The sequence below is a fragment of the Hippopotamus amphibius genome, chromosome 8 (genome assembly GCF_030028045.1).
Source record: "Hippopotamus amphibius kiboko isolate mHipAmp2 chromosome 8, mHipAmp2.hap2, whole genome shotgun sequence".
Taxonomy (NCBI): domain Eukaryota; kingdom Metazoa; phylum Chordata; class Mammalia; order Artiodactyla; family Hippopotamidae; genus Hippopotamus; species Hippopotamus amphibius.
Window position 1 is genome coordinate 89,905,495 of NC_080193.1, and position 14,968 is coordinate 89,920,462.

At 43.7% G+C, this 14,968-nt stretch overlaps 1 protein-coding gene and 1 long non-coding RNA gene across 2 annotated transcripts; one reads left to right on the forward strand and one right to left on the reverse strand.

Moving 5' to 3' along the window:
• Window positions 1-1,414: 1,414 nt before the first annotated feature.
• Window positions 1,415-5,038, reverse strand: LOC130858141 (uncharacterized). Its single transcript, XR_009055003.1, has 3 exons — window positions 4,901-5,038; window positions 2,717-2,882; window positions 1,415-1,540 (listed from the first exon to the last, which is right to left on the reverse strand). It is a non-coding gene; the product is annotated as an uncharacterized LOC130858141 (long non-coding RNA).
• An 8,997-nt stretch (window positions 5,039-14,035) lies between these two features.
• TNP1 (transition protein 1) lies at window positions 14,036-14,633 on the forward strand. The gene is made up of 2 exons (XM_057747112.1): window positions 14,036-14,212; window positions 14,418-14,633. The coding sequence occupies exons 1-2, from the start codon at window positions 14,074-14,076 to the stop codon at window positions 14,444-14,446; spliced, it is 168 nt and encodes a 55-aa protein (XP_057603095.1). The 5' UTR covers window positions 14,036-14,073; the 3' UTR covers window positions 14,447-14,633.
• Window positions 14,634-14,968: the final 335 nt, after the last annotated feature.

The following is a 14,968-nucleotide window of genomic DNA, read 5'->3' on the forward strand; positions in this document are numbered from 1 at the left end:
GATCACCCAAGAGCAAACGCAACCATCAAAGAAACTCATGTTCCATTAGGAACAAGAAAATCATCAACATCTAAGAAATATGACAAAACCCTGGGGCCTATCTAAGTTGGAAGTTCCCATCTCCTTACCCAGTTTCTTTCTTTTTCTTTCTTGCTTGCTTGCTTGCTTGCTTGCTTGCTTTCTTTCTTTCTTTCTTTCTTTCTCTTTCTTTCTTTCTTTCTTTTTCTTTCTTTCTTTCTTTCTTTCTTCTTTCTTTCTTCTTTCTTTTTTTGGCTGTGTTGGACCTTAGTCACAGCACATGGGATCTTCAGATCTTCATTGCAGCATACAGGACCCTCCACTGTGGCACACTGGCTCAGTAGTTGTGGTGCGCAGGTTCCAGAGCATGTGGGCTCTATACACACAGGTTCTCTTTGTGGCCCACGTGCTCAGTAGTTGTGGTACATGGGCTTAGTTGCCCCTCGGGATGTGGGATCTCAGTTCCCTGACCAGGGAATGAACCCCCGTGCCCTGCATTGGAATGCGGATTCTTAACCACTGGACCATCAGGTAAGTCTCTCTTTTTTCCAGTTTCTGCATCTTTCATGTTCCAAAGTTAGGTAGAAGAATTGAGTTTCAGCCTTGCTGGCCTGTGATTTTTCAAGATTGCATTTACGATCCCTGCGGGGGAAGCCGGCTGTGCTTCCCAGAACTTCTGCAGTTTAATGGTAATGAGTAGCAAAAGGAGATGACCTGGTACGTTTATGTGAGTTACACAAAGTTCAGTTACAGAGGAGATTCCACAAACCTATGAAAATTATTTGACCCCAGAAAGCCCCAAAACTGCACTGTATCTAAAGTACATTATGCAGAGAAGTTTGAGACGGTTGTCCTTTAAAAAGTTCCAAATACGCCTATGACATTCTAGGCCTATGTTATGTTTTTGCCCTTCCCTGGGTTTACAATTCCTATATTACATACTGACATGGCCTGGGCTTGTTTCTAGAAAAATGGGAATCTTTATAACTAATTACCAACAAATGAAACTAGAAGTGTGAGCTGATGGTCATCTGGTTACAGGTTTTCTGATTGTTTTACCCCCAACCCAGCTAGTTTAGAATGTCTATCAAACAAAGTAAGCTCTTTTCATATCCAGAAAGCATCACAACTTATCCCAAACCACAACCCAAACACACGCTTCATTAGCAAATCTCTTAAATAGGAACAAAGGAGAAAACTACCTATTTCTTCCTGACTCACTTGGTTATACCTCAACCCATCACACCCCACTTATCCTATTACATTAGAAAGGGGGGAGGGGGCAGTTCTCCAGATGGCCACAGGTCACTCTCCAGCTAAACAAAACACCATTTGTCAGTGTAAGGAGAGAAATTTTATTTAGAGACCCTGGGGCAGAGAGGAAAAATCAAAGATGATTATGGTGGTCTTGGGCCTGAACCGAAACAGCTTTTTCTTGTTGCTGGCCATGACAGAAAACACGACGTGGAAAGACATGGATTCAATCAGCTTCTTCAACCAGGACATTGGCGATTGTAGCTGACTAACGAGACAAGAATAAGAAAATTTAAGATTTACACTCAGGAAACCCACTTGTTTTTCATATAGGGACCTCCCCAGTCAGTTTCCCAGAGACTCCATCAAACATAAGGTTTCCAAGAGTTTGAGAAACCTACCTTCAAAGGAAGGTCCAGAGGTTATGCCAATCTTTCTACTGAATGGGCAAGATTAGAGGGAGGCTCTACAGCCTAAAGAAGAAAAACAGTGAGCACAGAAAGTCTGCTTCTCTTTGCTGGTGGCGGAGGGCGGTGGTGGGGGGGGTGGGGGGAGAGGGGGGAGGTGGAGGAGGGGGAGAGGAGTGTGTGTTGGGTGGAGGAGGGGAGAGTGCTAGGGAAGAGCTGGAGACAGTTTTTGGAAGGAGAATGGAGAGCTTTGCTTTGACAAAGGCATGATATTTGGAACACCTGCCAAGCTAGGATGATATTTCTCAGGTCTGAGTCCCCTTTCTTAATCAGAAAATGTCACTGATACCTTGACTTCCTGGTTTTTTTCTGACACAACTTCTTTGCTTTCTGTCTCTGTGGTAAATCCTTCAGAGGGCGTGCTGAGTGCTTACATCTATAGGATTTCACCATCCTCTTACATTTCCCAACTCTGGCCAGCAGTGGGGTTCTTGTTGAAACAGCAGCCTCAGTCAGCTCCCCATCCCCCACCCCAAGTCTATTTGTCCAAAGCAGCCCACTCATCACTCCCTTTATATATGAAGACACATAGTCATCACATGGGCCCTCCTGGTAAAAGGACCTAGTGATTGATGATTGTCACAATGGCTGAGAGTTAACATGAGCACTTGATTGGGTTGTTGGGAAATAATGAGATATTTGCATAAAATCAAGAAAGTACCAGACTTCCCTCGTGGCACAGTGGTTAAGAATCCACATGCCAATGCAGGGGACATAGGTTCAAGCCCTGGTCCAAGAAGATCCCACATGCCTCGAAGTAACTAAGCCCAAGTGCCACAACTACTGAAGCCCATGTGCCTAGAGCCCATGCTCCGCAACAAGAGAAGCCACCACAATGAGAAGCCCACGCACCACAATGAAGAGTAGCCCCGCTTACCGCAACTAGAGAAAGCCCAAGTGCAGCAACGAAAACCTCATGCAGTAAATAAATAAGTAAATAAATAAATAAATAAATCTATTTTTTTAAAAAAAAGTACCTGTTAGGACTGCTAGAATCAGCTGGTTGCCCATCAGTATAGCCCATAGGAACCATCTTGAATGACACAATCCAGGTAAAATTCTCCATGCCTTACAGACACAAGTCTACATCAGCAAAGCCTTCATCTGCTGGCACATTTCATTCTTGGTTCCATCTTCTCATTTCTAGAAAGAGCTCTTTAGTGAGGACTTGAATGATATGGAATTTTTAAATTAATTTATTGAATTACAATTGACATATAATAACCTGAACATTTTGTAAATGCTCATTTTGATCAGTTTTAACATATCACCACAAATCAAGATAGTAAGCGTATCCTCCACGTACAAAAGTTTCCCTGTGCACCTTTGTAACCTCTCCCTTCTGCCCTTCCCTAGCCTCCACTCAAATCCCAAAAAATGTGGAATTCAAAGCTCATCTTTTTAATCTATTATCCCTGCCCCATCCCCCAGAACCTCACAGAGATGCAGCTTCAACCTCAAGAAGCTGAGAAGAGAAGACATGCATAGAAATAAAAAGTTCTGGACAGAATCTGATAAATGATATAAAATGTGCTCAAAAGATGAATAATGGGAGATTATTAAAGAAGTAATGATAGAATTGGAGGCCTTTGCTTTGAGTTTTGAAGATTCCATAGGAATTTAATAGATTAAAATGCTAGAAAAAAATAACAGTGTAAGTAAAATATTGAATTTCCCATGAACATCTATACTTTTTCTACTTTTAAAATAACCCAATTTGACTAGAACAAGCAGAAGGTGCCAGAGGGAGAGAATAAAAGACATGGGTAGAAGGTGAATTTGGGGTTGAGGGGGCTGATAAGAGAACTGAAGATGAACTACACCTTGTAGACAGGAAGGAGTTTTCCAAACGTTCTGAACAGAAGAGTGGCATGATTAGTTTAGCTTTAGGAAGTTTCACTGGATAATAGTTTACATGAATAAAGAGATTCAAGCAGCCTCCACAATAATGTAGTCCAAAGGTAACAAGGTTTGCTCAAGGGCTGCTACCCTGGAGCAAAAAAATTGTGGACATCATAAAGGAAGACTCAACAAAGACCAGAAAGGAGAGGGAAGAGTCCAAGGATACCTGGATTTCAAGCTAATATGGCTCTTGGGTGGTACCACCCAGAAAGGAGAGGCTGGCAAGGAGGCCCCAAGCGATAGGTCATCTCCTTTCTTCCTTTAAAGCCTGATTTCAAGCACACCTCCTGAACAAAGGCTGTAGCGGCTCACCTGCTCCAAAAGGGTCAACTTCACAAGGAAACAAGGGAGGTGATAATCCAAGCACCTACCACTGTCCCTCTAATTTCCTGCCTCTTGCAGACTCTAAGAGGTACGGAATTCTATAGTACTCCTGCAGTTCTTTAAACGTAAGATCTGAGATTTGAATCCTGGGGAGTGTTACAAAGATTGGGAAGATAGAGGAAGAAAGAGGAGGAGGTAGTTGTATTTTGATGATGTGTGCATATCGGCAACACTGAGTTTAATTTACCCTATGTCCTCTTTTCCTGGCCAAAAGTTACCAACAATCAGATTGTTTCCATCCTCCAAAGAACTCAGATCTTTAAGGGAAAAGGAGTGGAGTCTATGATTGTGATGTTATGTCCTAGAGATGGCTTGATAGAGCCATTTGTTCATCCAAATTTGTACTGAGGATCTTCAGCTACCTCCCTAATCTCATCTCTGTCACTTCATGTTTCTGTATGCTTTCCTATGCATGTATGGAGGCATGGGTCAGTGTGAGGGATGGGCAAAAAGGAAGTGATGGAGATGTTTTCCTGGGATTCCAAATCATGGCTAAAATATGCCTGAGAAGTCAACAGGCTGAAAAAGCCTGAAAAAATGTTCACTTTGTGAACACGATATCCTTATTCAAGAACTTTGTTTTGATAAACAATAGGGAATCCATTCTCAATTGGCAAGGATTTACTGAGAACCTCTTGTGCTCTAGCCTATCTTTGAGCTACGTACTTAACAATAATGTAAACTATATAAGAAACAATCTTATATGAGAAATTATTACAGTTTCTTACACAAGAAGACACCAGCTCCTCCTTTCACTATCTGTGAGATCTTGGGTGGTTATTTAACCACCTGGGTCCTGGAACACAGCAATAATAGTAGCCACCTCATGGGGTTGATGTAAGGATGGAATAGGTTAATATCGCTAGAGTACTTACCATATTCCGAGCACTGTCAGGCACAAGCTATTATCTTGGATCTGTACTCCCAGAGTGTAATGTGTCTGAAGGAAGGCACAAAGATAAAATAACAAAGACCAGTCAAGACTGGATGTCCTGGACTTCCCTGATGGTCCAGTGGTTAAGACTCCACACTTCCACTGCAGGGGGCACAGGTTCAATCCCTGGTCAGGGAACTAAGATTCCAAGTGCTGCGCAGCACAGCCAAAAAAAAAAAAAAAGAAGAAGACTCTGTGTCCATCCCAAATTGCAGATTTATCAAGACCTGAAAGAGATGTAGAGGTCAGGTAGGGGTGAAGGACACATGAATAAAGTAAGGACAGAAGAGCAAGGAGAAGGCTTGTCACTTTCTTGTGGCAGGGCAATAGTGATTGAATAAGTTCTCCTCTTTTAAGAAGCTGGGAGAGGATGGTTGCTAGAGCAAGACTTACCTTCCTCTTCTCAAAAACAACTCTTACCCTCCACTGCCTCACCTTCTGTCTCTCTTCTACTCACTGTACTCCTGATCACATTCTCTACCCTGTCTCTGCAGGAACCTAAGTGTCAAGTGCTCTATGAGGTTGAATAAGGTAAGGACTGAAAAAATGAAGTGAGGCTCCTCAAGTGCTCTGCACAGCACCTGACACTCAGTAAGTCCAATCAGTGTCATATCTGCCCCAAGTTCAGCAGCTTCCATCTTTGAGTTCCTTGCTATTAGTTTGCAACTCTGCTTTTTCCTGAGTTTTATTCTCCTTTCTCAGTCCCCTTCCTCAATTCTCTCCTCTGAAAAACTTAGAAGCTGATGAATCCCATAATCTTGTCCCTAGACCATCTCATCTACTTCTGTAGATTCAACTACATAAAACTCTACTCTGCCAATGCCCAAATCTACATCACCATCCCCAAGTGTGCTTCTAAGCAATGGTAACCTATATCCAATTTGTCCACTGGGAACCTAAGTGGACACCAGATCTGTCTAGTACTTTCTATCCAAATACAGTTTCTGCTTCTGTAACCACCTAGCAGCAATTCACTTGAGGCAGAAGTCTGGGATTCAAACCCTCCCTTCATAGCTCTCCACATCTGATCAGTCACCTCAATATTTTATAATCTACCCCTTCTTTTCCATCCTCATCACTGACTTGGGTCAGTCTCCTCCAGGCTTTAATATTCAAGTCCTTTGTTCATATCTCTCATCATGGTAAAACATTAAGTAAAAGACTTCACCACCTAGGTGATTAACCATCTCCCTCTCCCACCCTACCATGGCAGCAAAGACATCAGGAGACATCGGGCAAAAGCACTAACATTAAGTAGATGTGGATTTAAATCCCAGCTCTGCTGTTTGGTATTTACGTGTCCTGAAGCAATTTCCTGAAGCTTGCAAGGAAGTAATCTTCAACTGGGAATTTTGTTTCCTCATCTGTAAATAATAGGAAATCCAAGTCCTTCTGGCTTTAACTAAAAGATTTTTAAGACCATGAGAAATGAAATAACGTGTCCTGGTCTTAGTAGGTTTAGTAGGTTGAGAGGCTTGGAACCAGAAAATCAGTCTGATTAAATGTTGAAGGAAATCATCCCAAGTCCCCCTGCTCAGCTCTTCTCCTATAGATTTGGTTGCTAGCCTCACATGGACTTTGTGATATCCCAGAGTGGGGATGTCCCCAAGTCACAGTGGCCTAGTTTCTTTACAAGTGGCCCTGGAACCCCCATATGTCAAGGCTCAGAATACCATCTTCCGGTAAATGACCAGAAAGCCCACATCAAGCACCATGACTAGGTGCAACCACACTAGGATCCAGCAGGGCTACACATCCCCTGGGACCTGGTGGACATCCTACAGGAACATGGGAGAAAGCACCACAGAGGATGGCATGGAGGGGGAGGAAGAGGAGGGTGGCCATAGGTAAGGCTCTTGAATGTATGGTCCTGAGGGAGTATAGGAGGAGCATGGGGAGTAGTTGGAAAATGTGTGTGAGGAAGGGAGTGAAGAGATGGCGATGGAGCCATTAGCAAAGAAGCTTCATTCATTTTGCAGTATTCTGGCATGAACTCAGTGAGAAGCAGGCCATGTATAAGTATTCATCAAGCCCCCATTATGATTAAGACATTGACGGGCTCTCCTGGACTATAAAGATGAATGAGATAGGAATATCTCAATGTGTTATCTGGGTGTTTACCATAAAAAGTACCTTCAGTCAGGAGGGACAGGGTAGGCTTCATGGGCACAAGACCTGTGCAGGCACAAATGACTGTGCCCAGGGACCTCAGACTTGGTTTATGCTCTGCTATCACCATCTTGAAAGTATTTTTTTAAACAAAAGTCCAACTTATTCATCTTGCACTGGGCCCCCCAAATATTGTAGCTGGTTCTAGGAAGACGTGACTGACCTACAAGTAAGTCAGGCCAAACCATAGCTAAAGGGCTAACAAAATCATAAAGGAAAGCCTGGAAATATCAAGTGGGCCTTGTGTGCCAACCTGAAGAAGTTTCTGAGACTCTCTCACCCTAACAGGGACCTTTATAACTTCAGTTTTGTCTTTGCTTCCTTGCAGCATGAAGAAAGTATGAAGAAACTACCATCACTATTGCAGGGTAGTGGTCTACTGAGAAAACAAATACTTTTACATGGAGACACTGTCCTTACCAGAACTTCAGAGCATCTCAGCAGTATGACCTTCCATATTTCCTCCTAGAACAAAAATAAGGATGTCCAGCATAGGGAATTTATTGACCAATAAAATCTGATCACTGCAACACAACAAATCTGGGTCTTTCTTTGGTTCTTATTGAAAATGAAGGCTTTGTTTTAAAGATTTCACTAGGCAAGTCATCCCTGCTGTCCTAGCATAGGGTGTGTGGAGGGCAAAGTGCCACTAAGACTTTGTGCTTTGGACCTAAGAATTCTACTAGAAAGAACAGCGAGGAAGTTACTTTGTTCCCTTTCTTTAGTATAAACCAAACGAAATCTACTTCTCTTAATATGAGAATTCTGCCCAAGGGAACAACAGGGAAACCAAACAGGCAATGATACTGCCAAACAAGACTTCTTTGTCAGTTCCATTTTTCCAGATCCTCAAGTGGCAAAGTGAATTTATGCTTCAGACCTCTCTCCTCTTCTTCTTTACCCCCAATTGATCACCACTGAGAATAGGAAGTAGATTTTCAACAAATCAAGTCAAAGAGATATGACTGGGTTGTAATGTTCTCTCTTGACCCAACCTTGATTGATAGAGTTATAACAGGGATCTGTGTTCAAAATTATCCAGAAACATTGAGTGTCTCCCCGGTCAATGTACCCTTCAGCAGTCATAAAGCTTTGAAGTCATCAATTATGAAGTCACTGACCCTCAGTGTGGCAACTTCGGTCTGTCTTTCTGGGTCCATTTTGATGGCAACTCTTTCCCCTTTCACAGGGCCAGGAGTCCTCAAACTCAATGACATGATCGCCCTTGGCAAGTGGGATGATTTCAAGAGGGCAAGGGCCTCTGGCATGTGGCTCTCAGAATGTGAAGGGAAAATTCAAAATAGAGAAAAAGCACAGAAAAATAAAGGGGCCAGAAAGCTCAACAAAGTGCCTCATGGAACAGTGGCAAGAAGCCTGGACTAGGGATTAAGAGATCTGGGCTTGAGATCCAACTTTGCCTATAATTTGTGACTTTGGCCAAGTTACCCTTCATCCCCAGACCTATTTATTATAAAATTGTTCTCTTGAAATCCTTGCAACTCAAAATTCCTTACTCCAGTTGTTAAGTGGATTAAAATTCATTTGCTTCTAAGGACCATATGAGGTCAAATAATCTAATATGTGTGACATTTTCACACCACATCACAGCCTTTCTAATACCCTCGGACTCAGCTTTATTTTTGTCTTATGGCTGCAGGGCACTGTATCCCCAGCGCATTCCGGGAAGGGGCTACTTCTTCCTCACTGTGTTATAGATGGGGAGTAAGGTCAGTGAGGGTAAGGGAGTAGTTAATGTGAAAACATTATGTGGAAACTTCTGAAGCATAAAGTTTCGATTTTCTTTGTGGCCTAATGAATGGTGGTGGCAAAAGGAATAAAGATAGTCAAATAATTTTTCATAAGTCCAAAAAGAACAACAACAAAAATTTGTCCAGAGGAACTGCAAATTCACACTCTGCCTCTAAGAAGAGCTCACTACTTTTTCCCAGTTCTCCTTCTGCTTTAAAATTAGATTCCTCCATTGTGATCCTAGCAGCATGGGTAAAAAGAAAAAGGCCAAGGGAGCAGAGAGTCAAGGTCAGATCTAATTCTAAGACAAGTAGAGAAGGCAGTGTGGAGCGGTGAGCAGTCTTTGGCTTGAAGATGAGCAATCTGAGTTCAGCCATGGCTCTTGCACAGCCTGGGTGCAGCCCTGAGACAAGCCTCCTGGTCTTCCAAAGGAAAGGGGCCAGGTGGCCCCTGAGGAAGCCCCCAGGGCCACTGCTCTTGTGATGAGCTTCCCACCTTTTGGCAGCCTCATTTCTCTATTCCTGGAAAACAGAAATTCCTTATGGAAAGAGAGTTTGGGGGTGCAGTCAGAAAAGACGGGGGAAGAGCCTAAAGGAAAAACGGGGAAAAAAAAATTCCAACAAATCTTCAGGCAGAACTCAGACCATCCTCAGAGCCAAGATGCCCCCTTGTTTCCCAGTACTGGGTAGGAGGAGGTAAATGGAGTTGTGGTCCCTCCTTCCTTTTTCTCTGAAAACCACTCCGTGGCCTTGGGCTCTGGTTTCTCTGTATCTCCTAGTGGAGGTACCAGATGAGTTCTGAGCTCAGAAAGCTTGGCCCCTTGATTAGATCCCCTCTCTTGGCAGCCTTCCCCTGCTCCCGCCCTGAGCCCCTTTTGCCTGCCTGAACAGCAGCAGCAGCAGAGAAGACAGGGCATGCATGCAAACAGGGTAGAAGGTCCCCACTTCCCAGCTGAGGTCAACATCTGGAGAGACTTAAGTTTCAGACAGGGGTTCAGACTGAGTCATCAACATGTGTAAGGACTGTCAGCAACTTTTCCATGTTTCCTCTAATGAGCCCCAAATCTGGCTTGCTGGGAAGATCCAGCCCTGGGAAGATGTCCATTGGACTCCCAGGAAAATGAATGGTGTGAGTTTGAATTGGAGAGGTGAGACAGGACCTAACTAGAGGTCTGCCTTCCAAAACAGTGACGCTCAAAGCCTGCCCCTTTCTAACCTAAGAAAGCGGCCAGTGGGAGTGCCGACCTCCAAGCCCTTCCCTGCAGTGCCACTTTGCCATCTTTCTAGGAGATAAAAGACACTATTTTATCCATCCACCTGTTCTCGGCAAGATAACACCCAGCTCCAAAAGTGAAGGAACTGATAGCTCCTCTTCCATAAAGGCCAGGAATTCAGTTCTCTCTCCATGTTCCAATAGCTACCAGAAAATATCTATTTCCTTTAATCAAGAGAAACAGAAACTAAGACCTCCTAGGAAACCAAAGTATGAAGCAAATAGGTTTATTGGGATGTCTCTGCTACTCCTGTGCTGGGTTACTTTAAGTATTTCATTTAGCCACTCCATGCCTCAGTTTCTTCATCCAAAAGGAAAAATGAAAAGGAGAGAGCAGAAGAAAAGGTGAGGAGACAACAGATTAACAGATTAATGGATGGATTAACAGATGGCTCTCAGTAAAAACCATCTCCTGGTCCACTAAGGGTCAGGAGCTAATTCACTGCGCTCTAAATTGCCATTGGCTCAAACAGCACCAGGGAAAAAATAGAAAGAGAAACAGAGACAGGCAGCAGTCCCCAATGCTCAACCCTGCTCAGAGATCTGACACAGAAGCCAACCCAAACACCCTGCAGTCCCACCCCTCACTGGCCTGTGAATTGCCTCTCCTCACACTGGGCTTTCTGCTGCTGGAGTTTCTCAGCATGGGCATCAGAAACCAGAATTTGTCCTTAACCCTATGCAAAAGGGACTTTTCTGTTTGTTTCTTCATCCCTTCTCAAGTCTGGCTACCTTCCTCCCTGTGATCTCAGCTTCTCCTTGGCAGAGTAGGTACTTGGGGAATGGGAAGGATTGGGGGAAAGAAATATTATCCAGTCTCCAGGACCATTCAGAAAATGCCTCCCAAACTAAAGAGGTCAGGTTCCTCTGCAAAGACGTTCACCTGCAGGGTGAGGCCTGAGAGGCCAGCACAGAGCACCAGAGGGCCTGTTATGGAGACAGTGTCCTTTTTTCCCTTCCCTCTCTAGAAATGCTCCCACTTGGTATACAAAGTCACTCAATGTTGTAATGTCTGTCCTCATAACACCGATGTCGCTGGAATGAACAAATGTTTATGACTACCTGTTATGGACCAAGTCAGTCCCTGTGGGAAACGCAGTCCAATAAAAAATACAGGCCCTAACTCCTAGGGGCCTACCACAAAAGTCAGATCAGCTCAGAGATCACTTAATCCAACCAGCTTATTTACCAGAATAAGACAGCTGAAGTTCAGAGAAGTGATGTTTATGGCACAGTCCAGATTAGCAACAAGACACGTTGCCTTCTATTGAGATCCGACTCACACACATGACATGCCAATGTGGGCACAAAACAAGGTTTTAAACAATTAGGGTTGGTTTTCCAGATTTCGAAGATAATATTATAGGACCATGGACTTTGAACAAATTTCAAAAGACAATGAAACTTTGAAAAGTCAGGAAAGTCTTCCTTGGAGAAGGTGGGACAAAATGGGAAGGCATTAGATAGTCAGAAAAATAAGACTTTTTGATTCAATCAAGATTCCACAAATCTTTTTTGGGCTCCTATTCTGTGGCAGGATTGTTCAATGCCCTGGGAATATACAGCAGTGAACATCATTTTAAAATTCCTGCTTTCATGGAGTTTGTTTGTAGGAAGAGCAGCTAAGTTGGAGTAGACAGAAAAGTTCCTGAGGTACAAGGAGACAAGGCAGCAGCCTTTTCATAGAGCTCATCCTCCTTTGGGTGACTACAAGTGTCCAGCAGAAGGTCTCCAGAGAAAACTGGCTAGAAACAGGAAAGTGGAAGGTGTCACTGATGATGGCTCTTCAAGGAAGCTGCGTTTCAAAACATGACTTGCCATCTTCTCTATAGACATTAGGAATACAGGGAGTGGGCCTTGAACTACATTCTGTGTTCTATTCAATTAGCTTTTGCTAAGAATTTCCTACATGCTAGGGCGCTTGGTTCCTAAATGAGGATGGTGGTAGAGGAGAGAGAAGGAGGGACAGAAAAAAAGTTATCAAGTTCTAGTGAGGTTTTTTTTCAGAAGGACTCAGTGTAAGGTATAAAAGGAAGAAGAAAAAGTTGGCCAGTGAGTCCATCACCAGGGAGGCTGGGGATGGTGGATGTCTCCTGCTCAGACTTTTACTCTGAGCTCCAGATGCATATAACCCAATGACCATTCAGTATCTCTATTTGGAAGTCAGCTCAAAACCAAAATGTCTTAGACCAAAGTCATGATCCTCACTGCCCCTGTGCTTGGCTCTTATCCCAGTGAGTGGCACTAGCCTTGAGACAGCTGCATCACACAGAAATAAAATCCACACCTTGACAGCCTCTGCTCTCACCAACCAAATCCAATCCATCAGCAAGTCTTTGTCTCCTAACTATGTCTCTGCTGGCCCAGGCTTAAGCCATCTTCAAATATTTCTCTCCTGGACCCCCACTTTCAGCAATAGCCTCTCCCTTTATTCACTTCACTTCCCCATCAATCCATCCCCCATCTAATCTTATCATGTCATCCTCTTAAACGTTTTTCCCTAGCCTCCCAATGCATTTGAACTTGTCTGGTATTTGCCCCTCTCTCCAATGTCATCTCGCATCAGGTTGAGAGGTAATTATTCACTGATTAGCGTAGATGTGTGATAAATAGCTTTCTCTCCCACTAGACTGAAAGCTATATGAACGCAGAGTCTACATCTGTTTTTACCCACTACTAGTTTTCTAGCACTTGAGTGCATGGCACATATATGATCAATAAATATTTTCAGACTGAATTTTTTTTTAAATGGCTAAGCCAATGGTTCTCAACCAGGGGTGATTTTTTCCCCTCCCCGCCAAGCAATGTTTGGAAATATTTTTGATTGCACAGCTGTAGGGGCTCTACTGACATCTAATGGGTACAGGCCAGGAATGCTGCTAAGTGTCCTATCATGCAAAAGACAATGTGAAAATGAGTAAAAGGAAACCTCAACTAAGATTGGACTCAGAAGTACCCATAAAGGGAGCTCTCACCATGACCTACCCCTCATGGTCAATTATCCCAAAAGGAAGACGTTAGTTACTGACCCCAGCAGGAAGACATCAGGTACTGACCCCAACAGGAAGTGCAACGACTTTACTACCCCAGCAGGAAGAAGGAAGACTTCTATCGCCCAGCAACAAGCCCAGCCAATGGAAAAGACTGCAGCTCAGCCAATGAGAAGCCATCATCACCTGAACTTTTACTTTCCTCCAATGAACTCTCATTATTTCCTTGCTGATGACTTCCTTTCCCTGTTCAGCTCTCCTTACTATAAAAGCCTTGCTTGTAGTTTAACCCCTTGGAGTATCTCTCTGTCTGCCAGATGAGAAGCTGCCTGCTTCATGAATCACTTAACAAAGCTAATTAGACCTTCAAATTTACTCAGTTAAATTCTGTTTTTTAACAACAGTCCCACATATTCAGCCCATATTGTCAGCAGTGCTCGGGTTGAGAAAACTTTATTTAGATGAAAGAGAAGGGATATTTATGTTTTGGTCATATTGAATTGTATTTCCTAGAGTCAAGTCCTTATAGAAACACATTTGTAATCTCCCAGTGTCATAAGAGAGACTCAAACATGATGCATATACACACAACAGCCATTAAATTTCCTACAGGCAGGCGATACCTATTTTAATGGCTCTTAGACGTTCCAGGTGCCCAGCACAGGGCTGCAATTTAGGTACTCAGCAACACCTGTCTGGAAAACCTCATTTATCATTAAAGACCTCAAAATTGAGGGTAGCCTTGAGCTGCATTAAAGGGGCCACCTTATTTCACATATATTACCAAAGTGTAACAAAGGCTAGTGACATCACAGTGGAGCCCTGCCCACCTGCTAAGCCACACCCCCTTCACAGTCACAATGGCTAAGGCCTTAAATACCCAGACTCGCGGCCTCTGGGCTCTGCAAAGCCCCTCATTTTGGCAGAAAGCACAATGTCGACCAGCCGCAAACTAAAGAGTCATGGTATGAGGAGGGGCAAGAACCGAGCTCCTCACAAGGGAGTCAAGAGAGGTGGCAACAAAAGAAAGTACCGGAAGGGCAGCGTCAAAAGTAGAAAACGGTGCGACGATGGTGAGTGAGGGATGAGTAGGAGAGCAGTTAAACAGGGGTGTATCTTGTTATCCCGCAGGCCCACCCTCTTGGAGTTAGCTCTCATAGGACCCTGAAACCTCAACATGAGAATTTCATCCCAACTAGGTTCATATTTGGGCAGGAAGAGGATGAACGGGCATGTTCTAACTGGTGTTCCTATTGCAAACTTGTCCTTTTCCTTCAGCCAGTCGCAATTACCGCTCCCACCTGTGACTACAGCAGTGAGCGCTGCCCTGGTGGACTTCAAATGACACCAGGCAGCAACAGAGAACAGGAGGGGGACTGCCGAGAAGACCTGAAGTTAGATCAAAGCCAAAGAGCCTATCATGTGGATAAAATGCCAGTCGTGACGGAATGAGGAATTATGTTTCTCCCCAACATCTCAATAAAATTTGAAAACGTAATTTCAGTTTCCTTTGATCTTTTGGTTGAAAAATGGATTCCTGAGCTGGGTAGGCTTGGGGAAGAATTAGCAGATATGAAACTGTCCTTAACAACTCTCTTCTTGTGCCCCAGCTCTGGCCATGCACCATCCCCAACTCTGGCCTTGGTCTGAATGTAATGTACCGTCTCCTTCCCCAGCTGGAAAGAGAGAGGAGATAAAAGAAATGCATGCATCAAAGTACATTCCTTTTCATCAGAGTGCCAATTTTGAGCCAAAGGAGGCAAGCTGGTTTTGTCAAGGGGCTTATAAAGCATGGAGACACCAAACCACGATCTACCAAACCATCATCT